Here is a 27,036-nt window from a genome sequence, read left to right as displayed (position 1 = left end):
ACATTTATTTTTGCTACTTTTCGATTGACTTTTAAGTGTAGATTTTATTTTCTTACCCTTGTGCCAAAACCAGACTTTTAATAAAATTGTAGGCTATCAGTTGTTATATTTCAACCAAACTGAACAATTTTGCCACTAATAAAGTTGAATCAGTCACCTTTAAGAGACAACAGTGTCAGTGAAGGGCATGCTTGAGATGAAAAGACTAAATGTGATGCGTGCAGAAAACACAACAATAAGGTAAATTTCACTTGTGTACATTACTCTAGTTGACAGTAAAATTCCAAAGCAGACTTCTCTTTTTGTCAGAAGTAGAAAAAAGGATTCAGAATCGAAATTAAGAAATGCTTTCTAGTAACTCTATTCATCACTCATTTTGAAATTCCTCTTTGACCTGCAAGCAAATTAAACAGGGCAATGATGTAAATACACAAAACCACTTGTTGTGAGTCTTGATGGACATTATGTTTCATGTGTCAGGCAAGCTCTCCCCTGTCCTGTTTAAACACAGATAAGAGAATTATGATTCTCAAAAAACAAAATACTTTATTCATAAACTTCAGGCAACACACATGTTCCTACAAAGTAAGTGCAAAATACTGCATCTCAGCACACGACACGATAATGCACTATCCATAAACCTGTGTCCATCATGATTGTGCATGATTTGTGGCAAAATGTGTCTGTGGTTAAAACAAGATGTTCATGCACTGAGTAGTTGACTTGTAGTTACAGTAGTTCCCCCCATGTAATCAGAAGAGTGAGAAGGTCAGAGGTCTGGACTCTCAGGAGGTTTTGCCCGGGCATGAGCGTGGGTTTCACAGTACAGCTCATCATCTATGAAGTAGTACCCTTTCTGCTTTAGGTTTTCCTCACATTCTGTACACACAAAACAATCTGGGTGACGAAGCTTATCCTGAACCTTCACAACCGTCCCACTGAGAAAACAGAGCCGATCAGAGAGAGAGACAAGAATGTTAACCTGGATTCATGAAATGCATCTCATGCATCTTCATCTTAGCCTATAGCTGACCGTTCACATTTACATTTTACATTTTTATTCATTTAGCTGACGCTTTTATCCAAAGCGACTTACAATTGCTATATATGTCAGAGGTCACACGCCTCTGGAGCAACTAGGGTTAAGTGTCTTGCTCAGGGACACATTGGTGTCTCACAGTGGATTCGAACCGGGGTCTCTCACACCAAAGGCATGTGTCTTATCCACTGCACCATCACCACCCCGTTTTCACAAGTTTGGGATTGTTAAGATGTTTTTGTTTATGAAGGAAGATTGATCAAAAACACAGTAAAAACTAATATTGTGAAATAATATTAGAATTGAAAATATCTGGTTTCTATTTTAATATATTTAAAAAATGTTATGTATTCATGTGATTGCAAAGCTGAATTTTCAGTAGTCATTACTCCAGTCTTCAGTGTCACATGATTTGATGCTCACAGAACATTTCTTAAAGGGATAGTCCACCCAAAAATGAAAATTCTGTCACTATTTACTCCCCCTCATGTTGTTTGAACCCCGTAAGACCTTCGTTCATCTTCGGAACACAAATTAAGATATTTTTGATTAAATCTGAGAGCTGGATCACTCCTCCATAGGCTTCTTAAGGGATTGAAACTTGTTCCCCAAAAAGTTATTAAAGACATCGTTAAAATAGTCCAAGTGACTACAGTGGCTCAATCTTAAAGGGGTGGTTTACTGCTTTTTTTCTTTTCATGATTGTGTTTATGGGGTGCAATATAACATGTCTAAGTGTGTGTGTGTTTTTTTTTAAAAGCCTAATTTTTCATAAATTTCACCTTTATTGTAAGACGCTTTCTCCTCTGTCATTTGAACGACCGGTTGACTTCCTGATTCTATGAAACCACTCCCTCAGAAACAGGCAGATTGGTTAGTTGGGCCGGTGTGTTGTAGGGATGTAACGATTCACTCAACTCACGATGCGATACGATTCACGATACTGGTTTCACGATACGATTTTCTCACGATTTTTTTAACAAGTGATAAATTTAAGAAAGCCTATTATAAATGAAAAAGTGTCCCTTTAATTATTTCTTAGACAAAATGCAGCACATTTCTTTTTCATTTTAAAATATATTTGTCAAATAAAAAAACTACATTGAAATTAAAAAAAAAATCCCTTCAAGGTTGTTTCAACTCAGTCTTTCTGTCTGTCTGGTCAAGAGGGTGGACATTGGTACCTTCGCACACTAAGTAAAAGACTATGTAAAATTAGTACCACATTTAGAGGGGTTTTAATTTTGTTATAATTTGTATCATTACACTAGCAAAAGTAAAAAAAAAACACACATTTAGAAAAATATGCCATAGCCATCAATAAATTATATATATATATATATTTATATATATAAAAATATATATCCATGTACACATTTAGAGAGATAGTAAAATAAATACAACACCTGGTTGCCACGGAAACACTGATGCACCTTGTGATCTCCGTGGCTCTCGCACTTGTCGTAGGCCTATTAATGCCTTTTACATGAAAACGGAGGTGACTTGTGCTTCTCACGGTGGTGATTATTATTAGTCTACGGAAAGTCAAAATGCCGCCACACCTCCGATTTTAATGAGTCAACGTACGCTTGCCGTCGCTATGTGTTTGACAGCGCGTGCACACCAGTCTATGGCACACACTGGCGCGGCGCGAGCGGAGCAAACCGAGTGTTTTCAGTTCATTCCTATGGAAATTGAGCTTGGCTCACACAAGCTCAAGTTCCATGAATGATGTGAAAACACTCGCTAGCTTCGCGCCAGTGTGTGCTCGCTGCTATTGTGCCTGCTGTAAAGTGAGGTTCAAAACTTCACAGTAGGCTACAGTAAACGCCCCTGCTGTTTAAAACGTGTATCGCAATTCGTTTAACATTTCAACCGACTTGAATCGTCACACATTTTTATCGATTTTCAACCGGTTGCGAGTGAATCGTTACATACCTAGTGTGTTGTAATTGGCTAAACTGCGTAGTGCACCACGCCCATTACCTTTACAGGCGAAAGCTGTAGGCCTATGTGCTCCGGTCAAATGTAATTAGTGTCAATAGCCTAATAGTATTCTACTATCATTATATAAAAATTTCGTTACGCTGTTACTTAAAAATGCTACTGCTGCTTATAGCTTTTGAGATACGGTTTTCTCCTGATTAAACATTTAATATAACTGAATAAATGACAGAGTAATACCGTTTTTTAAAGTTATTGTTTTATCGATATAATGAACAACCGTTTATCTATTCACAAAACTTAGTTTACTCAGTGTATCGTTTTCTTTAGGTGTACACGTTTGTCTTACACAAAATAGCATCGAACTAACTGGCTACTATAAACAAACAGCGTTGGCATTGGTTTACGTTCTTGATCAAATCAAAAAATTACGTCATAAAGTATACATGGAAAATACATTTACAAAATTAGTACATAATTACAAATTCAGGTCCAAATTGTTTGTACGCGTAACTAAGTGGCCACTAAAGCCAGCGCTGCCATTTGTTTACGTCCTTGATAAAACTAAAACATTACGTCTGAAATTATACATGCAAATACATTTAAAATTAAAGCTGCGAGCAGCATTTAGCGGTGTTCAAGCAGTTAAGGCATTTAAGATTTTTAACCACACATCCATCAAAAGACATTAAGTTTTATGCAGCAAGCATGAAACACTGACATCATAGATGGAATAGACCTTGTTTTAGCATGATTTACCATGATATACCAAACTTTAGTGTGATTTTTCATGATTTACCATGTTCCAGTATGATTTACCATGAATCTAGCATGATTTACCATAGTTTACCATTAAATACCAAGTTCTAGTATGATTCACTATGATTTACCCTTTTATAGCATGGTTTACCACAATTGAACACATTGTAGTATGATTTAATATGATTCTAGCATGGTTTAGCAGTTTACCATGATTTACCATGTTATAGGATGATTTATCATGAAATACCACTTTCTAGAATGATTTACCAGGATTGTAGCATGATTTACCACGATTCATCACATTGCTAGCATTATTTATTATTTATGCAAACGATTGAACTTGAATAAATTAATTGATTGTTGATGTTACTTATTTTCATATGCATTGTTTTAAAAAAAACATTGTATTATTCCGGCAATAAAATACAGTTTTGTTTTCTATGACTTGGTTTGATTCCATGTATTTTTTAATGGCACGTTTTTCATATTAACTCTAATAAAAATGCTTAAAAACATTTTGTTATAGCTATAGATATTTGAAATGAATGGTAGGTAAAAAAAATGCTTATTACAGGTTTCCCATTTAAAACGCAATTTTAAGTTTTCATTTTAATCATATAATTTTATTGAAAAAAATGTCTCAAATTTTCATGTTTACTCAATAATGCATGCTTACACACAAACACACACACACAAACACACACACACACACACACACACACACACACACACACACACACACACACACACACACACTTTTGGGATGTTATTGTGAAAATCTAATTTAGTTTAATATAGTTGATAAAATCTAATTTAGTTTAATATAGTTGATAAAATCTAATTTAGTTTAGTTGAATATTTAGGTAATATAGTTTAATAATATTAAACTATATTACCAGTCCATCATAATAATAAAAAAAATAGCTTTAAGAAGTAAAACGACCAGCAGAGGGCAGTAGAAGACCACTTATTGGCTCACTTTCATTTTAAACTACTTGTTTACACATTTATTCTTCACTAAAGCAAACCAGTTTTTTCATGTTAACTCCATAATGCATGCTTAATAATGAGACATTTTTGACAGTTATAGCGCCACCTATGGTCCGATCTCCATGAAACTTTGCATGCTTCTTCACCATGTTATGACACATATGCTCATCAATTTTTGTGAAGTTCTGAGTTTTTATTTATGATTTATAGGCTCTTGACTGTATTTTGCCACGCCCCTTTTCTAAATGACCCTGTTACAGCCACCCAATTGCAAAATTTCAACTTTTTTTCGATAATTATTGATCTAGAGAGTCCAGAGAATAGGCCTAGACTGGTTTGGTTCCGATCGGGCGAAAAACCAGGGACTAGTTCGCAAAAGTAGGTTTTGGACAAAATCCGACATAACTTTTTTTTTAAAGATATACATATTGTCCGTCTTAAGCCAAGGATCACAGTGGTGTAAAAAGCTTGAGGCTAGGACCAACGGCCTAGGAGTTATGAGCAATTTAATACTTTTGGTTGCTGTAGCGCCACCTATGGGCCAATTGGGGTCATACTCTGATAGGTTCTCCCCAAAAGTGCGGCCTACCATCTGGCCGAGTTTCAAGTCTCTAGGCCTAACGGTTTGGGCTGCACGATGCGTTTTAGCTTTTTTTTTTTCCAAATAGCAATTACAATAGGTTTTCAGCACTTCGTGCTTGAACACCTAATTATTAAGCTTTACTTACTGGTTGTGGCCCAACAACTGCTGCCTCTGGTCTTAAAGTTGGAACTGCTTCATGTTTTAGAAACAGTTGAATCCGGCATTGAATTCGTGGAGATTCTGGAAGCTGTTTCCGTAAAATGCGCAGCACAGAGAGATAAATTACGATTGTAATTTTCAGGAACATAATCAAACATAAATTGTAGCCATTGTTGACGAACTACAGCGTCCGTAGGAAGCTTTAACACAGAGGACCTGACAGCTGGGTGAAAATAACACACTTTCGAGGCATGGCTACTGCTCTCCACTATAACTCTTCCTCTTCGACAAAGCAGCAGAAATATGGCCATGCCCCCTTTTTTGCATATTCCGGGGGGAGGGTTGATTATGGGTTAGTTACGTATAAAACCCGGGAGTAGCCTATCTCGTTGTAGTCCCATTCGAGTCGTTTTTTTTTATATTAATATTTTTTCTCAGGATTCTTCGATGAAATTCAAAAGAACAGTATTTATTTGAAAGGTAAATCTTTCATAACAAATGTCTTTATTGTCACTTTTAATGCATCATTAATTGCTGAATTAACTCCTTTCAGAAAAAAAAATTCTTACTGATCCCAAACTTTTGAAAGGTAGTGCACATTTATGATATCATTATCAGCCATAAAATATTAATATCATACTGCATTTTCGGTGCATCTATAGAAGAAACACTTGGTGGCTCGTCTTACCAAGAATGTTGTATTTAAATAAGTGTTTTTCGACAACGCAATGGCTCCGGCGAACTGACTTACACTATGCCGTTCCCACACTTATCACACATTGGTAACTTGTGCAAGTTCCCCGCAGGAGCAGATGACCTGGTCGTGGGGGCACAGACTTTCCTTGTCACTAATGGACGTGTACCTGTCAAAGATCGAAAAGATCTGAATTCCAGTATACAATGTTTGTTAAATAAATACAATCTTGATTTTGAAAGTACTGTTTATATGTAGCCTACCCGAAATGTTGCAATCTGATTCTATTATTTTTTTACAGAAGTTGCATGTGTTTTAGTATATTGGATCCGTGCATTCGGTCTTAAAGTGACAGCAACCTAATATTCCTGCTGCTGTCTGTGTCATTAATGTACAAACAACAAAAGACAAGAGAGAAAATTACCCACTGCTCTTTAGTATATTAACTAGGGTTAATCGATTTCTAATTTATACAGTGACAACTATGCAGTTTTGTTTTATTTGATATCTTTTTGTTGATAGACTTGTTCTGTTTTTCTTGTTTTTAATTGTTTATTTCACAGGCTATATTTGTTCCTAGTCACCTCTATGAGAGGGAAAGGAAAATGTTGGATGTTGTTTGCCAATAAATAAAGTTGTCAACTCATGATACTTTCTCATCTCTTTAATTTTAATACGTAATATATGGGACATTGTTGTTAAGAATAGCTGTGGGTCTGTTTGAAGCCTTCTATTTATTTATTTCAGTGATCGGTATTGGCCGATTCTGCTTCCAGTGATCTTTAATCGGTTTGCGCATTCCGTTTTTTTTTTCCCCCTAAATCCGCCACTGACATGTATATTACATCTATTCAGAACAGAATGTAACTAAACGCAAACATTGGCATTTATACCTTTATGATCTAAAATATGTCAGAAATCTTTTTTTTTAGCAAACAATCCAAGATTTGCATGGCTAATATTGTTATATTTAAAGAATGATTTAACTTTTTTGTGTCTCTTCATCCATTACTGTTGATACTGTTGAGGTTTTGTGTGTGTACATGTGTATCATATACCTTCACTGTTGATGAAGCTCTGTAAGGCTTTGAAGGATCCAGACTGTCGCGGTTCGTGGGGTTCGTCCTCATCTTGATTTCTCAGCAGCATCCGATATACATCTGAATCCTCGATATTGCTAAGCTTCCTGGGACTTGACACACATAATTTCACTGTATTCCCCTCCATAATCAAAAACGTTCTGCTAACATTCCCATTAAGTTATGAAAATGTTATTTCTTAATGTTCCACGAAATTTCAAAACTGCCTGTTTTTTAAATGTTTTTTAAAATGTTTTTAAGGGAAATTACATTTTAGAATTTTGCTAAAGTTATAGGAATGTGGAATGTGCTCTGAACATTGTAACAGAAAAAAAAACATTCCATGAATGATGTAAACGTTCTTTGCTAACATTTAAAGACAACAATAATGAACAATAATTCTATTAATGTTTACTGGAAGAATGTTTGTAATGACTTTGAAAGAACCTTGCCGGAATGTAAGCCAGAGTTCCGAGAACATTCCCTGTTAGCTGGGTAGATGTTATATTTCAAATAATGATAAGAACCATAACCATGTTTTACTCTACTAGAAGGATTTAGATTAAGTAGTTAAACAGGTATGAAGGACTGTAACATTCACCTGTCTGGTTTGTTATGTATGAGGCCCTTGAGTTGTCCTTGTAAGGCATCCTGGATATTGCCTGAAGAGTAAAGGCCGATAGGGGAGTTGTAGGTTGGGCTCACTACCTGACGCGATTCATCAATGTTGGCTGCAGCCACAAAGGGTGAAGCCCTTCGATTATGGCCTGTTCCTATTGGTCTGTACTCCTGTCAGCCAAAATTATAAGCATCAAAGATAATATAAGACTGTGCAGATATACATCATATGAAAGCTTTGAAGACACATACTTGTCTCTCTGCCTCTAGACTCATTTTAAACGGATTGGTTTTGTTGTCTTCAGTGATATTTGGTGACCACAACTTAGTCTCTGGTCTGCAAAACAATAATGGGATCACATTTTTAATTATTTCTTGTTTTTCTTATTTGCTCTGAATACATTTTAATCATGATAACTCTTGAAGTAGTTTTGGCATGTTAATAAAAAAAAAAAAATTTAGTTTTGGTGGACTAGATCTACTATTGCAGTGCATTTGGACGAGCTACTGCATAGACACACTCTGCTGTAAGCACGTAAGATATGGTGCTGCTGCTGCATAAACATACATAAATCCCATATGCAGATCTAAACAGGTGGAGCTGGGGAGCTGGAGGGTTTAGAGGAACTCTGATAGCACTCTGCAGGTCTAGTCTATAGCAAATACTGAACGAGACTATTTAAATGTTGAGCAAGCGATCTCATTGGCTGCAGGACCAGCTTGTGCCATGTTGTATTGGTGTTGTTGCATGTAAAGGACAATGTTGATGCAGTGTGCAGCAGTTAGTCAATTTCTTCTCAAGCACATTCACATGGACCTTTAGTTGACCTCTGACCTCTCAACAGTAAGTGTAAGCTGATAGGTGGCATCCTTGATTAGATTCTGAGCCTCAGAGTGCATCATTTTTTCTGTAGAAACTCCATCTATCGCTAAAATTATGTCTCCAGGAGAGAGGTTGACACTGGATGCTTTACTTCCTGGTGATATCTGAAAACACAGAATAGTAGACAACATCAGCAGAAGCTAATTAGTGTTAGCAAATGGCAAAGCTGCAACATTGGTTCATATGGTTAATATAATTTGTTGTGTCTTATTAATAATAATAATAATAATAATAATAATAATAATAATAATAATAATAATAATAATAATAATAACAACTTCACTGCTTATTAACCCTATAAAGCATACTATATCATTTTTGACAAACAATTTTCTAAAGCATCTAAATTCTCAACATAATCAAAACTTTGCTGAAAAACCTGTTGTAAATTCTACTACAGTACATTCTGATCTCAGATTTATGGTATACACTTTTTTAGGATCATTTTAAAAATGTCCTCCTTGAGGTTGTGGTACACATGTTTTCTTGCTGCGAAATCTTTACTTATTTTTATAAAGTAAACGTACGAATAACTGGTAACATTTTATTCTAATGTGATGTAGTTACTGAAGTTATATGCACTTACTATACTAATAAAAGTAAATTATGCATAATTACAAGCAACCAAACATAAACCAAATCTTAACCCTAACTTTAACCCTATAGTAAGTGTATGTAGTTAATTAATATTACTCAGTACTTATTTTGTTTAATTACACTGTAACAACATCACCTTAAAATAAAATGTAACCATTTTGGTGAAGACGTGAAGAAGTTATCTGTGGTGATATTTCTTCCCTTCCCAAGGAATGGATCCGCCAGCCTCAGCACCACACTCCCACAAGCTGACCTCTGCTCCGCGTCTCCACCTTTCCCAGATACGGAGCTCCGTTCAGCATATATTTGGTTTGGAAATCTTCAGCCAGCCAAAATTTGATGCCGAATTTATCAGGCTTATTCCCCATATACTGAATAAATTTGGGGAACAGCTGCTCATCAATTGTGATGTCGGCAACGGGCTTGTAGCAGGCTATGCTGTTCTGAACTAACTTGTTCCAAGGGGCCGACACCAGGTCAAACTTGTCATCCAAACTTGTCTCCTTTTCATCGAACCGCAGGAATCTCATTATCTCCCTGAAGCAATTTCTGGCCATGGTTTCCTTGAAAAATGGAAAGCCCCATTTTTCTGACCACATTCTAACTCCATGTTTTTTGCACCCTGTGCGCCTTGGATATATAGTAGGGCTATGAAGGCTTTTAGTTCAGCCACTGTGAGGTCCCTTGAGCTGTCACCACGATGCCGATGTGCCTCAACCACAGTGCAGTCCTTGATATGCTTCAGCATGCCATCATCAAACACACACAAGAAGGCCGTGAGCGCATCTTCGATGTTGTGCTTGGCGTGCTTGGACATTTTGGCTCTGCCTTCTCCCTGGACGTTCAGTTGAATGAAGGACTGTCCACACGGTCCCATCATTCCCCTTTTCCACAGCTGTCTCTGGTTGAGATGGCTATAAGGGTGAGTTGAGCACAGTTGGCTCAAGAGCAGGTAGGACTACTGGTCCGGGAGGGTCTATAACAATTATAATACTATAATAAAATAGCATAATGATGATGATAATAATAATAATAATAATAATAATAATAATAATAATAATAATAATAATAATAATAATAATAATAATAATAATAAAGAATAATAATAATAATAGGACCAGCAGAACTAGTGAACAGCCCATGCAGCAAAACACACAGTGCAGGACAGGGCAGCAGAGCTCACCAGGATCATCCGACATGAACGGAACATATGTATCCACCGTGTCTGATAATAGCAGACTCCTCTTTTTCCTTGATGTGGACTCTGAATAACTCTCTGATGAGGAGGAAATGTTTACGTGCACAGAGGAAACGTCGCAGTCACTTTCCACCTCTGATTGTTCCCCTGCATCCGATTCATCATCTCCAGGGCCATGGTTCAAGTCATGTTCCATGTTACATGGAAATGTAACAAAAAAATACCATAAAATTCATTGCGGTCAATATGACCGTCTTTGGTCGAAATAGGTAAAAATTTTCAATTTGTTTTTGCCTTATTTGCAGTATCCTTTCTATCAGACAGTAATGTATTCCTCAACTTCTTTGTTGAGAAGATTAGGGATATCAGAGCTAGTATCTCACCTCCACCTTCTTATATCAAAGCATGTACTTTGGCTCTTCCCCATCTGTGGTTCTCCTTTAAATTAGTGACATTACATGAGGTCACCACTCTGCTAGATAAGTTGAAGCCTTCTTCTTGTCACAGTGATGTTCTCCCGACTATGCTGTTTAAGCAGGTTTTGATTGTATCGGCCCCTCTGTAGAAATGATCAATACTTCTCTTTTAACTGGTGTTCCCAACTTTCTTAAACATGCTATTGTTGAACTGTCATGATTCTGCCCTCGTGTCCTTGATTTTCTCTAGTCTTGAGGCAGGATCATGACAGACCCATGTTTTGTGTGCAAGCACATGGCCTTTTGTTTGGGTCATGTGCTTGTGTTGTTTCGTTACATACCCCGCCCCCTTGTTATTCTCGTCTTGTCGTTATTGTGTAGTCAGCTTCACCTGTTCTTGTCATTAGTGTCTCCCTATATCATCCCCTTGTGTTTGCTGTCCTTTGTAGGTTCATTGTGATTCTTACCTGCGTGTTACCTTACCTGTATCATTCCTTGTGAGTATCCTGTCGAGTGTATTGTCTAGAGAAAGTTCTACTGTTTGCTTTTCGTCAAGTCTTAGTCAAGGTTTAGTCTCTCCTAGTCTTGTCTGTTTTGCCCCCTCGTGGGTTTTGTTTTCCTGTTTTTGTTCCAATAAACCTTGCGTTCATTGTACACTGTCTGCTTTTGGGTTCATCTTTTTGCACCATCATAACAGAATGAACCGACCAAAGTCGAACCCAGCAGACAGAATGTCCTCCTGTGTCAAGCATAACCCAGATGACCTTATAGATGGGTGGCACAGGACCATCGCTGCCTCGAAGATGCCCGGGTCGCGAACGAGAGGAGGTTTTTCCTGCCTGATGTCCTCCTTAACCGCTACCTCATTGCGGGTCTCAACTCTCCTCCACCCCTGGCTGAACGGGAGAAGCTGGTTTGCCGTTCGTTCACTGATATGGGGGATTGCTTATCTCGGGGAGAGTCACAGGCACCCAAGAGCTCATCATCTGCCAAGCTGCCCGTGATCCCGGGTCGTATATTAGCTGTGGTCACGCATGGGGACCAGGCTCACGCCGCATCGACTCCTGAGGCGTCATCTCCACCCATTAGTCTCTCGGATTAACACTAGAACAACTGTGCACCAGTGAGAGCAGTCCCTAAAAGAGCTTACACAGATAATTTGCATCTTTTTCAAGATGATGTTCTATCTGTGTGTTTCTGTATGTGGTTGTTCCCTGGGGTAACGGGATGGTCACGATAGCTTCCTCGTGTGTCTGGGCCTCGAACATGCTGAGGCAGCGTTCGTGGATGAGTCATGTACCCATTATGGGAAGATGACCATCTCGGAGCTGCAGTCGAGACTCTCGTTCCTGTAAAAGGGGCGGAGTCCCTGTGCCTGTGCCTCATTCCAACCCTCAATTGAGGGTTGCTTCGGGCAGTGGCACGGGAGACCTGAGGATAAGCGCACTTCCTTCGGGGAACCAACCCCCTAGGAACCCTCATCCCTCTCATGCTGCAGCGTGCTGGACCATCCTTGAGGTGTGTACCATTCATTTCCTTTGGTGCTCCTTGTGACGACCAGATGTCGATCGCTGCATCGGAGGGTGGGTCAGACCTCTCCGTGGACGACAACTCGGCGCCGCTGCCTATTTCGGGTGTGCCAGCGGTGCCTGAGTCGGACCCGGAGATGATGGTAATGCTTTCCCAGACCGCCAAAAGGGTCGTGCTCATGTGGAACCCTCCACCGTGTCCCGAGCCCTCAAGGTTGGAAGATTGGTATCTCTGGGTGGCGCGCACTGGTTCTCAGCAACCCACCCCAGTGCCTTTCTTCCCGGAGGTGCATGAGGAGCTCACAGGGACGTGGACGGCACCTTTTACTGCCAGAAACCATCTCAGTGGCTCCTCCTCCCTCACCACCCTTGATGGCGGGGCAGCTAAGGGATACATGCGTATCCTGCCAGTGGAGCGGGCCGTTGCACTGCAACTGTGCCCTAACTCCACTTGGCGTGGAGAACCGTGTCTTCCTTCCCCGGCATGTAGGTACTCGTCAGACCTATCCAGCAAGGCTTACAAGGCCTGTGGGGAAGCTGCATCTGCCATGCAAGCTATGGTGTTGCTGCAAGTCCATCAGGCCAAGGCACTGAAGGACTTGAACGAGGGTGGTCACGATCCACAAGTTCTGCTGGAACTTCGTACCGCAACGGACCTGGCGCTTTGTGCTGTGAGTGGGTCGTGCGATGTCCACACTAGTGGTCCAGGAATGCCCTCTCTGGCTGTGTCTGGCCGACATGCGGGAGACCGACAAGCTCCGGTTCCTTAACTCCCCCTTGTCCCAGACTGGCCTCTTCGGCGACATGGTCAAGAACTTCACCCAGCAATTCTCGGCTGTACAGAAGCAGACTGAGACTGACCCTTCGGGCTGTCCCTGTCCCCCGTATCTTCATGAAAGTCACAGAGGGGGCCATTGTTCCCATAGGAGAACAGGGCGTTCGCATCCTCAACTATCTCAACGACTGGCTCATACTAGCACACTCTCGAGATCAGCTATGCAAACATAGGGACCTCGTGCTCAGGCACCTCAGCCAGTTGGGTCTTCAGGTCAACTGGGAAAAGAGCAAACTCTCCCCTGTGCAGAGGATCTCTTTTCTCGGTATGGAGTTGGATTTGGTCGCACAGACAGCGCACCTCACAGAGCAGCGCACTCAGTCGGTGCTGAACTGCTTGAACATGTTCAAAGGCAGATCACTCATTCCTGCGGGCAGGAGTCCCCTTGGAACAGGTATCCAGGCATGCTGTAATATTCACAGATGCCTCTGCCACCTGCTGGGATGCCACGTGCAACGGGCATGCAGTGTCAGGGGTGTGGACGGACCCCCAACTACATTGGCACATCAATTGCCTCGAGTTGCTGGCAGTACATCTCGCACTGAGCTACTTGAAAAGGCTGCTACAGGGCAGGGACGTGCTGGTCCGTACGGACAACACTGCGACCGTTGTGTACATCAACCGACAAGGTGGTCTACGCTCCCGTCGCATGTTGCAACTCGCCCGCCATCTCCTCCTTTGGAGTCAGAAGCATCTGAGGTCGCTTCAAACCATGTGTGTCCCCGGTGTGCTCAACCGTGTGGCCGACGAGCTATCACGAGCTATGCTCCCCGGAGAATGGTGGTGATGGCGCAGTGGATAAGACACATGCCTTTGGTGTGAGAGACCCGGGTTCGAATCCACTGTGAGACACCAATGTGTCCCTGAGCAAGACACTTAAGGCGTGCGACCTCTGACATATATAGCAATTGTAAGTCGCTTTGGATAAAAGCGTCAGCTAAATGAATAAATGTAAATGTAATGTAAATGGAGAAAGGCGACTCCACCCCCAGGCGGTTCAGCTGATCTGGAGAGAGTTCGGGGAGGCTCACCTGTTTGCCTCCTCAGACCTCCCACTGCCAGCTGTTTTACTCCCTGACCGAGGGAACACTCTGCACGGACGCACTGACACACAGCTGGCCCCGGGGCCTCCGCAAATATGCGTTTCTCCCAGTGAGCCTTCATGCACAGACACTGTGCAAGCCAGGGAGGACGACGAGCAGGTCTTTCTGGTGGCTCCATATTGGCCCACCCGGACTTGGTTCTCAGAACTCATGCTCCTTGTGACAGTCCCTCCCTGGCCCATTCCTCTGAGGAAAGATCTTCTGACTCAGAGACGGGGCACCCTATGGCACCCACGTCCAGACCTCTAGAAACTCCATGCCTGGTCCCTGGATGGGATGAGGAGGTTCTAGATGACTTAACACCATGGTGCTTAACACCATCACTTCAGCACGGCGCGGTCCACGAGTGGAGTGAAGGCTGTCTCCCTCCACCCTCAAAGTACATGCTGCAGGTATTTCAGCATATCATGACCACATAGATGGCAAAACAGTCGAAAAGCACGACCTGGTCATCAGTTTTCTTAGGGGGGCGAGACGATTAAATCCTTAAGCACTTCAGGATGCTCCCTTTGAGCCTTTGCAATCAGTAGACTTAAAGCTTCTTTCCATGAAGACTTTGCTGCTCGTTGCACTGGACTCTGTCAAGAGGGTAGGGGACCTGCAGGCATTTTCGATCGACGAATCGTGCCTAGAGTTCAGGCCGGGTGACAACCACGTAGTACTGAGACCCCGGCCTGGCTATGTGCCCAAGGTTCCTACCACTCCCTTCCGGGACCAGGTAGTGAACCTGCATACGCTGGCTTTGGAGGAGGCAGACCCAGCCCTGAGTTTGGTCTGTCCCATTCACGCTCTCCGTTTATACGTGGACAGAACTTGTCTGTTACGGAGGCCAGCAGAAGGGAAAGGCTGTCTCCAAGCAGAGGATGGCCCATTGGATAGTGGATACCATCGGCTTGGCTTACCAAGCACAAGGTGTGCCCTGCCCGCTCAGGTTGCATGCTCACTCCACGAGAGGCGGTGCATCCTCCTGGGCGCTGGCACGTGGCTCCTCGCTAACAGATATCTGTAGAGCTGTGGGATGGGCGACACCTAACACCTAACCTAATTTAGAGCCGGTCTCCTCCTGTGTTCTCACCCTAAACGGGTAGAAGCACAGAGAGGTCTGGCTCTGTCAGTTTGCTGCACTCTACTTTGCACCCTTATTACTCCAGAGTGAAAAACCTGTCGTGTCCTCCAACACCCTCGGCCTGGACATGGCGGAGTGTCCGGTGCCAGGCCTTTATCCGCTGAATCCTTGAGAACCGGGTCTAGGCTGGGTCCCATATGTGTGACCCTACGGGGATCCCATATGTGTATATTTCTCCACGGCTGCTCCTATCGGAAGCCAGTGTCTTTCCCTTGGGCTAAGTCACTCATTATTTATATGTAGTACAATCTTCGGTTTCACTTAATTTTGATGGTCCCTTCAACACATTCTGTTGTCTATAAGTAACATTGCACCTTCATGTCTACTAACTCTCATTAGAGTATTAGTAGAGTATTAGTAGACTGGTAGGGTTAGTGTTGGAATAAGTTGACATGTAGTTGCAAAGTTACTTATAGTCAGTAGAGTGTCTGTTGGAGGACCATCACAATAAAGAGTTTGCAGATATGAAGCTGATAGTCCACTAATACTCTATACTAATAATAGTAATATACTAATATACTAATAGTACACTAATAATGAGAGTTAGTTGACATGTAGTTGCAAAGTTACTTATAGTTAACAGAATGTTCAAAAGGGACCATCAAAATAAAGTGTTACCCAATCTTCGGTCTAGTCCATATGTATTTCCACATAACTCCTTGAAGAAAGTGGCTTCCTCAGCGTTCTCCTTCCTGAAAGAAAGGGCACGCTTTCCCAGTGTTATCCAATGTCTCACTGTATGGGTTATCACAGAACGACAGTGACAGATTCACTCTGTGTAAGCCTCCTCCTATCATCCTTCCAGGCAAGAAGGAGTAGAGGCTTGCACAGGGCGCTGGATGGGCTGCAGCAGCTGTGGCCCTTGGGTAGGGATTCCTATTCGTCGGTCTCGACGTGGCGTCGACTGACCGACTGAAGAGGAACGTCTCGGTTACATAGGTAACCCTCGTTCCCTGAAGGAGGGAACGGAGACGCCACGTCCCATCGCCAAATCTGCTTCCGGGGCGGCCAGCTTATCAGGCTTGGCTCCTCAGCAAAAAACTGAAGTTCAATTGCACCTGCTGCTCATTAAATACCCACGCTGCGAGGCTGTGCAGTGAATGCAAATGATTGCACGCCAATGTGCATTGGCTTGTTTAGTTTCACTCAAAGTAGATTGGCCTCTCAAGCGAGATTCCTATTTGTGGGTCTCGACGTGGCGTCTCCCTTCCCTCCTTCAGGGAACGAGGGTTACCATATGTAACCGAAATGTTTTGCTCCCACAAAAAAACTACAGAGCTTTAAATCCTAAAAATAAGCATTTACATATCATCTTACTAAAACATATTATTGGGAGATACAGAGTGACAACTGATATTTATGTCCATTTTATGTAGTCTGCTATACTATTATCAAGATCTCATTGTTTTACATTATCTCAGAATTTTATCTTAAACTTTGGCCATATAAATATCAGCAACTGCCCCATATCGCATAGTTTTGCTCAGTTTGTTTTTTTCCCTCCTTGAGCATGAGCGCCATTTATTTTATATCATACTAAATGAGCCATTTGATCAGAAGCCTGATGTATCAAATATGATACTCAACAAAAAATATGTGTTTATATGTAAGTCCTTGTCATCACTGGTATGTACCCGTGTAAACTTCTCTAAAGTAAACATGGTGGAGGATATAACAGTCTCCAGAGCAGTTCTGCAGTTCTGCTGAAGCTCTAGAGATGAACTATATTAAACTACACATGCATTGCATTATTTGACTTGCATTACATGAGCAGAATGGCATGTATACTGGTATAAGAACCAAATGTAAAGTTGCATCCATCATATCAGTCATACATCAAGGCATTCTGGATGTAGTGTGCTTTTCTGTGGAACTGCACTGGTTTGGCTTTGGATCAGGTCCTGACTCCTAAATGAGCTCTTTATCAGCAAGCAGAAGGAAGGATCAAGAACCCAATGTGTTTCTTATAGTCTCTTATTCCTTCATCCCAGATGTACTTTCAATAATGCAGACTAGCTATCCTATAAATAAAAAGCAAAAAAATGCCAAAAAAACAAGTAGAAAATTATAATAAAATAATAAAATAAATTATTTTTTTATTCATTGATATATAAATATATAAAAATAAATACAAAATCTAATACACAAATGAATGCAGCTCTATGCTCAGACCCCAAATAATGTTAACTAGAAAGTATAAAAGAACATAATAGACCAAATCAAGATTTTCAGTAAAACAATTTTTTAAATCATTTTTTGTTCTTTTTTTTATTAAAAAATATACCAGCATCCTTAAAACAACATTTAGTGAGGTTTATACAAAAAAAAATATTTTTGCAGTGTTATTATGCAGTTCTGTAAATCTATTGTATTAGAAATGTTTAGATAAATGAAAATGTAAAAGAAATGTAAAAAATCAAGTCAAAATGCTGCAAAAGTCATTTGCTCCACAAATAGTCCAAATAGACTAAATCAGTTTTAAACTTAATATCCTTCTCCTGCATCAGTACCACACAGTCTGAAGGACAACAAATCTCACTCTTACATTTTGAGCACATTCCAACAACCTGCTGCTGGTAAAATATACTTTGATTAATAAAGTCCAGGTTACAGTCCAGCTGTAAGTAAAAAAAAAAAAAACAATTCCCAAGGCCTAGAGAGAGAGGACAGGAGAGTGTTTGACCAAAAATGGCTGCGCGATGTTAAGATTAGGTAACAGTGTCGTGCTGAACCCGCAGAGTGAGCAGAGAATGTTCCAAGTGTGAAATCTCATTAAAGCCAAGTAGAAATCCAAAACTAGAGCTCCACCGAGAACAAAAGCATAAAACCTCTGTGCAAACAGATCAGCACAATAACTTCATTGTGTATTTCAATACTGGATCTTTGATCATGTAATAGGTATAACCTTTTAAACATGGCAAAAGTTATTGAAACAATTCATTTTTTGGGAAAGATGAAGAATAGGTTGATCATTGTGTGAAGATTCAGTTTGTATCACATCATGTGAATTTTAAGTTTTGAAAGACTTATCCTTAAAGTGAGTTCCCACATATTATATTAATCATGATTGCTTATGTTGTTCCAAACCTGCATGTTTTTGTTTCTTCCTTGGAACACAAAAGCCCCAATCCCGTTTGGATAAGAGCAGCCAGGATATTCCACAAAAAGTCACCTTTTGAGTTCCATGGAAGACACAGAAAATCACACAGGTTTGGAATGACATGATGACTTAATTTTTGGACGAACTATCCCTTTAAGGGCTGAAAAGACAGAGCTGTTTGAAAAAGTGTGTGCTCCTATCTCTCTTTCTTTTTCTTTTAGACTCTCTCTGACATTTGTTTAGATGTAGAATACACAAATCCACTGCCACAACAGGTGTGAGGATCCAAATGTTAGTTCCAGCATGAATGATTCATCAACAATTTTAGCTACACACATGCACACACAGTGCAACATAAATCGAGCAGGAGGACAGCCATTGTTCTTCCCCATAAAACATTCTCTTTATAAGGCATCTTATACTGCAATCCTCAAGTCATGCTAGATTTAGTTTTATACAATCAAGTCATATTTCTTTTCTGTTACTCAACCTTGTGTTTTATGTATTTTTACTGTTCCTTCTCTATTCACTATTCACTTTATTGTCATGCATTGTGAAGGGTCCTTTTCTTATTGAGCTATATAAATAAAAAATATTTTAAACATTTCAAATTTGACATTTATATAATAATAATAATATAATGGTGTAATTCAATTATAAAGTTTTATATTATATTGCATATATATTTTTACATGTATATACTATAATAATAATAATTATTATTATTTATATTTTTGTTGTAATTATTATTATAGAATATGTGGGAATGAATCAATGAGAAACACAATTTTTATAGGGCATATGAACACACACTTCCTAAAACAGATCAGTGAATCAGCAGTCAAGTCTACCATCAGATTAAGTACATTTTCAAGGTCTATGTGGGTGATGTAAGACGCTATTTCTATAAATCAGTCAGCTGCCCTTTTGAACATGAAAAAGTTCTTTATAACAAACAATGACCTTTTGTTTTTCACTGAATTATAACAAAATCCTAAACAGGTAAATGCACACACACACTCACTTTGGCAACGGTGAATGGTTGGCTGAAGTCTTGTCCTCCAATAAGTCGAAAGCCCCATGGTGCGGGTCCGTCCAGAACAACAGTGAACGGCATATCAACAGCAGGTGTGTGTGTGTGTGTTTGTGTTGAGTGTGATGGTGTGTTCAGCTCTAAATCCTTTTGAGCAGAGGGAAGACCACTCCTCCAGAGTGAGGGCTATCTCTCTCTTTCTATCTTTCTCTCTGACTCTTAAAAAATAAATAATACTCTTCCCTCTCTATCTTTCTATTCATCAGTTTCCATCTCATCTTCCTCTGCTCCCTTCCACTAAGTTCTCATTTACTTTCTAAATTTCTGTGCCACTCTCTCTATATCCATTTACATCTTAATCTGCCTTATCACAATCTTAACCACATCAATTCTAAATCAGAACAAAACAGTAATGTAATGTATGCCAAGCCATGTTTAAACATTTGTTTTCAGAACTATAATTTTTTTCCAGTGGGATTGGGATAGTTCACCCAAAAATGAAAACTCTGTCATCATTTACTCACCCTCAAGTTGTTACAAACCTGTCTGAATTGCTACAAAAGAAGACATTTTGAAAAATTTCAGTATAACCATATGGAAAAGAAAAATACCATGGAAGTCAATGGGGCCCATCAACTGTCAATTCAACTGTTTGGTTACCGGCATTCTTCAAAATATCGTCCTTTGTGTTTATTAGAATAAAGAAATTCATAAACGTTTCGAACAACTTGAAGGTGAGTAAATTGTGACAGAATTTTAATTTTTTCATTTAATTTTCACAACTATCCTTTTAAGGAAAGAGGCTTCACAATGACAATATCAAAAATGGTCTCCATTTATTTGAGGAAATAGACTCATATATTTGTTTTTACCTTGAATTGATTGATTGATTGACTGAGTGATTGATTGATTGATTGCTAGTTTGCCGGTTAGCTTACATATTAGCCTGGATACTTGTTATATAATTTGTTTACATTGTAAGAAAGAAAATATTTTGGGCAACGCGAGGGTGTTCTGTAATTTTTTACCAATTTTTTGTTGTTTTCTTACAAATGGTTTCCTCAATCTAAGTGACTTGGTAACTTTTTAAGGTATGCAATCTGATCCAAAAAAGGGACTTAATTCAATAAGTCAAAGTGGTCATAAAAAAGGGTCTCCGTGATTTTGCCAAGTGTTCCTGGATCAACATCTTTTGTTGATCCTGGAATAACATTCCTGTCTAAAAACATAGTCCTAAACCATAGTCCTAACCCTATAATAAGAATGATGCAGAAGCCCCTAAACCCTGTTTTAAGCCTAAACATGACATCAACTTGACATTAACCTGTCACTCAAATCTGATTGGAATGTTGTTCCAAGATCAAACAAGGATGTTGATCCCATGTTCCACTAGGTGAAATCAAGTTCGTCCATAAAAAAGTAATTCCTTGGCCATTTAAGATTAAAAAATGATCAAAAATAGCCAAGTTGTGCCCATTTTTTTCCAGCCTATAAGGGTTAAGCATTAGTTCAAGGTTCCCTTTTCTGTAAATATAAGAGTCTTCTACCATATTTCTGGTAAGGAAGACTGATCTTAGATCAGAGCTACACAGAAACATTGACCACTCTGTCAGGCATCCAGCAGGGATAGAGGCAGGACTCTCTGGTCCTCATGGCGGGCCGGGTGCTTGTATATGGGCCTGAAGACAGGGCTCACTGCTTGTGCCCTTATTTGGTGAGTGTACGAAGTGGAGGCTTGTGAGGTCTCACAGCCACATTCTTTTATTACCAATCTGGATTTTCACTGTATATCACATGTTAAGAAGAGCCCTGTTCAGATCTTCTCCTCTCATTTGGCCTGATTTTATACTTCTACTTTGTTGATATAGTAATAATAAACACAAGGCAGTGGATATGGATCCAAATGTAAACTCTTCTGTTTCCTTCCATTGCTTTTTTTTTCTGGCACAAACAGTTGGGCTTCCTCCATCTCTCTTCTTATCAATTCCTCATTTTTTTTAGTTATATAAAATAAATGACATAACTCTATAATAATAAAAGTTTCTAGCTCTTTAATAATATGTAACCCCAAAAGACATTGACAGAAATTGGACTTCAACAGGCCTGATTGATTTATTCCATAAAAGGTTTTTGGGGATATGGCCAAACAAAATAAAAGTCAATGATAATAAGTCAGATGCTCATATTTCTCTGGCTACAGCTACTTCACCAAATCCTTGAAATGTGTGTTATGTTTTAGTAATGTTTTGTGTGTGTGTGTGTGTGTGTGTGTGTGTGGACACAACATCATTGTAATAAAAAAATGTTTTGGGACATCCACGATTATAGTACCACAGGCTTTGAACTGTGACAATTTACAATATTCTTGACGTATCAGGTAAAATGTGGACACTTAAAAATGCTTAAATGTCATTACATTAGAAATATACACTACAATTCAAATGTTTTTTTTTTTTTTAAGCAAGGGTGCTTTAAATTGACCAAAAGTGACAGTAAATACATTTATAATGTTATTTAAAACAGATTTCTATTTCAAATAATGCTATTCTTTTAAATGTTCTATTTTTGAAAGAATCATAAAAAAGGAAAAAATCCTGCACAACAGCTTTCCACATTGATAATAATAATAATAAAAAATGTTTCTCATCAAATCAGCACATTAGAATGATTTCTGAAGGATCATGCGACACTGAAGACTGGATGATGAAAATTCAGCTAAAGTAATAAATTAAATATTTAAAAATATATTAATAATAGGGAAACCTTATTTTATAATAATACTTGACAATATTGATGTTTTTACTGTATTTTGATCAAATAAATGAAGCCTTGGTAAGAAGGGAATTCTATCCAAATATATAAAATTCTTACTGTACCCAAACTTTTGAATGGTTAGTATACTATAGTATTTTATCATATATGAATTCTTCTATAAGGTGAAATTCCTTTCTTGAAAAGTTTGCATGTGTTATCTTAACAGTAAATAACAATTGCTTTGTTGTTTGATTTGATATATGCACTTTTAGCTGTGAAAATTTGAAATATAAAAAGGTTGCAAAATACTTGAAATGAATACAAATGAAATTACAATCCCATTGTTATATCTGAACTGGAGGCAGTGGATAAACAGAATCTTAAATAACTGAGCAGAAGTTTATTGGATATAGAACAAAACAAAAGAGCAGAGACAGAGGGAGAGATAGAGAAAGAAAATAATAAAGAAGGAGAGAGAAAACTTTATTTGAAAGTGAGCAGGTTAAAGATATTCTTAAGGTCACCAGTTCATCAAGCACACACACACACAACTCAAATAACACCATGTGTTATATAGTGTTAACACTAACACTATATGCCTATAAAGAAAAAGGCAAAACAATATCCTCCAAAATATCCACTGTCTTTAGTAGAGGAGAGTAGTTTGTGGCTGTAGCAAAGGCAAACAGTGACTGCAGTTTGACTACAGTGTGCATCAGTATCCATCCTGTGCTGAAGAAAGTCCTTTATTAATCCCAAAAATGTTCTTTGCTTATTTCTTTTTTGCATACATTTTCTTTCGTTTTTTTGCACCACAAAAGCTGGGTGTGTAGAATAAATTTGGCACATGGGATGAAGTATAAATGACTAAAAAACAGATGAAAGGAACCAAAAGTTTGAAAGGAAGGGCTTTATAATGGAAGTGAAACTCATGTACAGAACAATACAAAAGGACATATAAAGTATCAGCCAACACAGCTGTGAAGCTGGAAAATGCAAACAGTGGGATTAAAAAGCTGAAGTGAGTAATTTCTGCATAAACAAATGTAATTGCAAATGTTTTCAAACAGCTTTCCAAAACCCTTGCCATCAGCCATTGGACAGCTAAACAGATAACTCCGCCCCAAACTCAAACTATTGGTTGTGCTCCAGTGCCACAGTGTTTACACTTGGATGAATCAACCTATGGATGGTTTTCTTATAGTTGTCCCTGCATATTATGCTAAGTAGGCAGAAAATATTTCATTATTAACATTCTTACGTACTTCAACTTTAAAGAAAACAAAAATAATAGAACTAATAAATGTTTAAGGTGCTTTAAGATTGCTCTGCTGTCTGTGAAATTCATAGACACACTTTTCCATATACTGAATATACGTACTTGTAAAAGTCGATGCAACACAAGCTATGTTTTCACATGAGAACAAGTGATAGACTTAGTGCAGAAAATACTGATATACAAACCATTCAAAAACGACATGTGAACAACATTCATCAAAGACCAACAGCTCTCTCTATTGCGTTATACGATGCAATCTCTATATGAGTGAATCTCATGAAGAATGTGGCAGTTAAATTACATCATTTAAGTTTTATACCAGAGATCAAACTTTCAAAAAAAAAAGAGAAAATTGGGAAATTACCTTTTAAATAAATTAGTTAATTTAGGTTAAAAATGTTTTTTTTTACATTATTACAGGCTCTACTTGTTATTGTAACATTGTTGCCATTCATTACTAAAACCAGCAATGATTTAATCTTGATTTACATGTTTGTTTTTTACTGTATGAAAGTCAGGTGGTTCACTGACACCTGGTTTACAATTCCAAAACTCAGTCCATTCAAAAAATTCTCAAGTAAAGATTAGAAAACATGTTCATTAACCAAATATTTGTTACCAAATTCCATAAAAGCATATTTCCTTTCCAGAACTTCAATGCACTTTCTTTTTAAAGACAACTTATACAAATACCCACAATGCACTGATAATTATACAAACATTATCCTTTATGAATGATTGCCACTTAAACAATAGCAACATTTCTCCATGAAAGTTATTTTGTAATTCTGTATGGCATAAGTAGGGGTGATTTCAAGATGATTGGGACATTTTAGACATTGAGAAGACTTGGAAAAAGTGAATTCACCCCATAGTTAACAATACAATTAATGGTTAAAAACACATCTGTTTCTATCACATCCTTATTTTGGCCACAAAAGGGAAATGAACAATTTTATAATTGTCCATGACATCACCTGTAGGATATTTTAATGAAACTATACATCCTCATCTATAACCAGTGGTCTCTATATTGCTATTAACCGTGCACTGTTTATTAGACACACACTCAGTTTAACACTGATGGCCTGAGGATTATCCTCAGTACCATTTATACTGTTCTACTGACCTCACTCAATAGCATGCTACCTGAATCCCCACCGTACTAACTTGACCACATCCTCGAAAATAACAAAATGTCAAAATAGCAGATAAAGGAACAGTGAGGAGATTGTGTGATGGCACAAAAAGTGCTCAAAGTGAAATTATTTTCAGTGGTTTGTCTGTGCAGAAATTGCAGAGCTAAAAATGTTGTGTTTGTGTACACACTCACTCATAAAGACACTCACACACACACTTTCTCAAAGTTGAGGTGCCTCATTGGCCCTACACAGTAGGCACTGGAGTGGCTGTATTTGTGCCATTGTTTCCTCTTTGTTAAAGCGTTTTAACATAGTTTCCTGGGAACGTTCCGAATAACTTGGTTCTACGAGAGGTACCTGAAAACAAAGGCACAGAAAAGACGATTATCAGCAATACAGTACAATAACTTTCATGAAGAGTTTTAACCAACATGATTACATATAGTCAAAACATGTCATTAAACTTAATAATTACATTTACTCTGGAATTTCTGATTCTGATTGGTCAATCACATTGTTTGGTCAAATATTTTTGTATGATTGTATAACTAACTGACAACTGGCCAAAGTAACTAATTTCTTACATACCTGGCGGTGCAGTTAAAATAAAATAACTTCAGCTCAAATCATTAATTTGCTTATTTATTTAGTAATAACCATAGCTCTGAAATAACAGGGTTCTTACAGATACTGTAAAATCTAACTCCAGGACTTTCAATGACTTTCAAGGACTGATGAAGTGGAATATATGAATATATATTTCTCCCATGAATATATAATTGACTTGAAGAAAAAAAGCTGTATCATATACTTGGATATTTTTATGAGCAATATCACGCTCATAGCCATGCGAAATGCCTCTATATCTATATAAGACGGGCATTTATTTTGTGTGAAAAGATTGTTTTATCAATAAAAAAACAATTACCTTAAATTGTCTTTCAATAATTCAAGCACTTTTCAAGTACTTCCTCATTAAAATGGCTGTTTTCAAGGGTTTTCCAGGACTTACATTTCAAAAAGTCAAGTACTTCAAGTACTTAAGCACCTTTTACAAACTCGGAAATAAGTACAGACAGCCACTCTTTAGCACATAAAACCCTTCAGTATATAAATTACAGATCAAAAGTTTGTGGTCAAAAGATGTTTTTAAAACGAACTCTTATATGCTCACCAAGGTTGCATTTATTTGATTAAGTAATATTGTGAAATATCATTACAAAATAACTGTCTATTAGAATATATTTTAAAAAGTATATTTATTCCTGTGATAGGCAGCAAAGCTGAAAAGCTGAAATTCTTTTTATGAATATAAAGTTAAATGATATACCATTTGCAGAGGTGCTGTAGTAGCTTTATAAAAGACATACCCACAAACCAGCCATCGTCACATTTCTCTATGACATCAACAATGTCCCCATCCTTCAGCTCCAGCTCATCCTCATTACGAGGCACATAGTTGTAGACAGCTTGGAAGCTTGAGCAACATTAAAATAATGTTTTTTAAAATGTGCTGTATACGGTTGGATAGAGAATAAACAAAACAACACAGACAGTGCCAAAAACTGTAAAATGTACTTACGGCTCACCGCCTGCATTCTGGGAATCCTGCATCGTTTTCTGAGACAGAGAAAAAGAGTGGAAAGCGTCACTATAGTGTGTATGTAACACTTTAACGCGTCAGAATATCATGCCAAATCCAGGCACATGATGTAATTCTATGAGTCTTCATCGTCATCACAGAACCTGTTGTTACAATACACACATAGAGGAAATCCACGCATGATGCGACCAGAGGACTATAAAAAAGATTAGAAAAGACTTCATGTCCCAGTCTGCACTGGTGCTAGTGTCACAGCACACTCCATCCTACCCTTCGTGCTCTACTGGGTGATAAACAGGGAGATAAACAGCGCCTCCTGGTGGAAATGGGGCTACGTGGTGGTTTACCCCCAACCACCACTTCCTGCCTATAAACTGTCTGCAAGAATCAAATGCAAGGCAACCAATCAGAGATCAGCATTCTCATACAAAATCCATTGCTGGAATTGAGATTAAGACCATGAAGGAGGTTATAAATAATGCTGTGTTAATTCCATTTCAGTTTTAGTAGTGATTCCAAAATCTTGAGTTATTAGGGATTTGATAAGTACAGTCCAACTTTGGGCAAGTA

At 38.7% G+C, this 27,036-nt stretch overlaps 2 protein-coding genes across 22 annotated transcripts in view; both read right to left on the bottom strand.

Annotated features, from left to right (window-relative positions):
• Positions 1-526: 526 nt before the first annotated feature.
• Positions 527-19,825, bottom strand: pdlim3a (PDZ and LIM domain 3a). The gene is made up of 7 exons (XM_077204955.1): positions 19,680-19,825; positions 8,704-8,855; positions 8,121-8,205; positions 7,852-8,039; positions 7,230-7,363; positions 6,229-6,340; positions 527-938 (listed from the first exon to the last, which is right to left on the bottom strand). The coding sequence occupies exons 1-7, from the start codon at positions 19,770-19,772 to the stop codon at positions 770-772; spliced, it is 933 nt and encodes a 310-aa protein (XP_077061070.1). The 5' UTR covers positions 19,773-19,825; the 3' UTR covers positions 527-769.
• A 2,997-nt stretch (positions 19,826-22,822) lies between these two features.
• Positions 22,823-27,036, bottom strand: part of sorbs2a (sorbin and SH3 domain containing 2a) — a 107,950-nt gene continuing 103,736 nt past the window's right edge. For all 21 annotated transcript variants that reach the window (XM_077204976.1, XM_077204981.1, XM_077204974.1 and 18 more), the window contains 3 exons: positions 26,446-26,483; positions 26,234-26,340; positions 22,823-25,220 (listed from right to left, as the gene is read on the bottom strand). In XM_077204976.1, coding sequence (XP_077061091.1) covers positions 25,159-25,220; positions 26,234-26,340; positions 26,446-26,483 — 207 coding nt within the window. In that variant the 3' untranslated portion in view covers positions 22,823-25,158. The remainder of the gene's footprint in view (positions 25,221-26,233; positions 26,341-26,445; positions 26,484-27,036) is intronic.

This window comes from Siphateles boraxobius, unplaced genomic scaffold (genome assembly GCF_051911475.1).
Source record: "Siphateles boraxobius isolate OS27281-9 unplaced genomic scaffold, OSU_SipBor_1 53, whole genome shotgun sequence".
Classification (NCBI taxonomy): Eukaryota; Metazoa; Chordata; class Actinopteri; order Cypriniformes; family Leuciscidae; genus Siphateles; species Siphateles boraxobius.
The sequence above is the reverse complement of the archived record's forward strand: the minus strand, read 5'-3'. Positions and strand labels throughout refer to the sequence as shown.

Excerpts from the sequence above, each read along its gene's own strand:
- pdlim3a (XM_077204955.1), bottom strand. The coding sequence starts at position 19,772 with ATGCCGTTCACTGTTGTTCTGGACGGACCCGCACCATGGGGCTTTCGA. Across the intron at positions 6,341-7,229 it reads GAGCTTCATCAACAGTGAAG|GTACACGTCCATTAGTGACA; the intron begins GTATATGATACA and ends GATCTTTGACAG. Across the intron at positions 939-6,228 it reads AAGTGTGGGAACGGCATAGT|TGGGACGGTTGTGAAGGTTC; the intron begins GTAAGTCAGTTC and ends CTGTTTTCTCAG.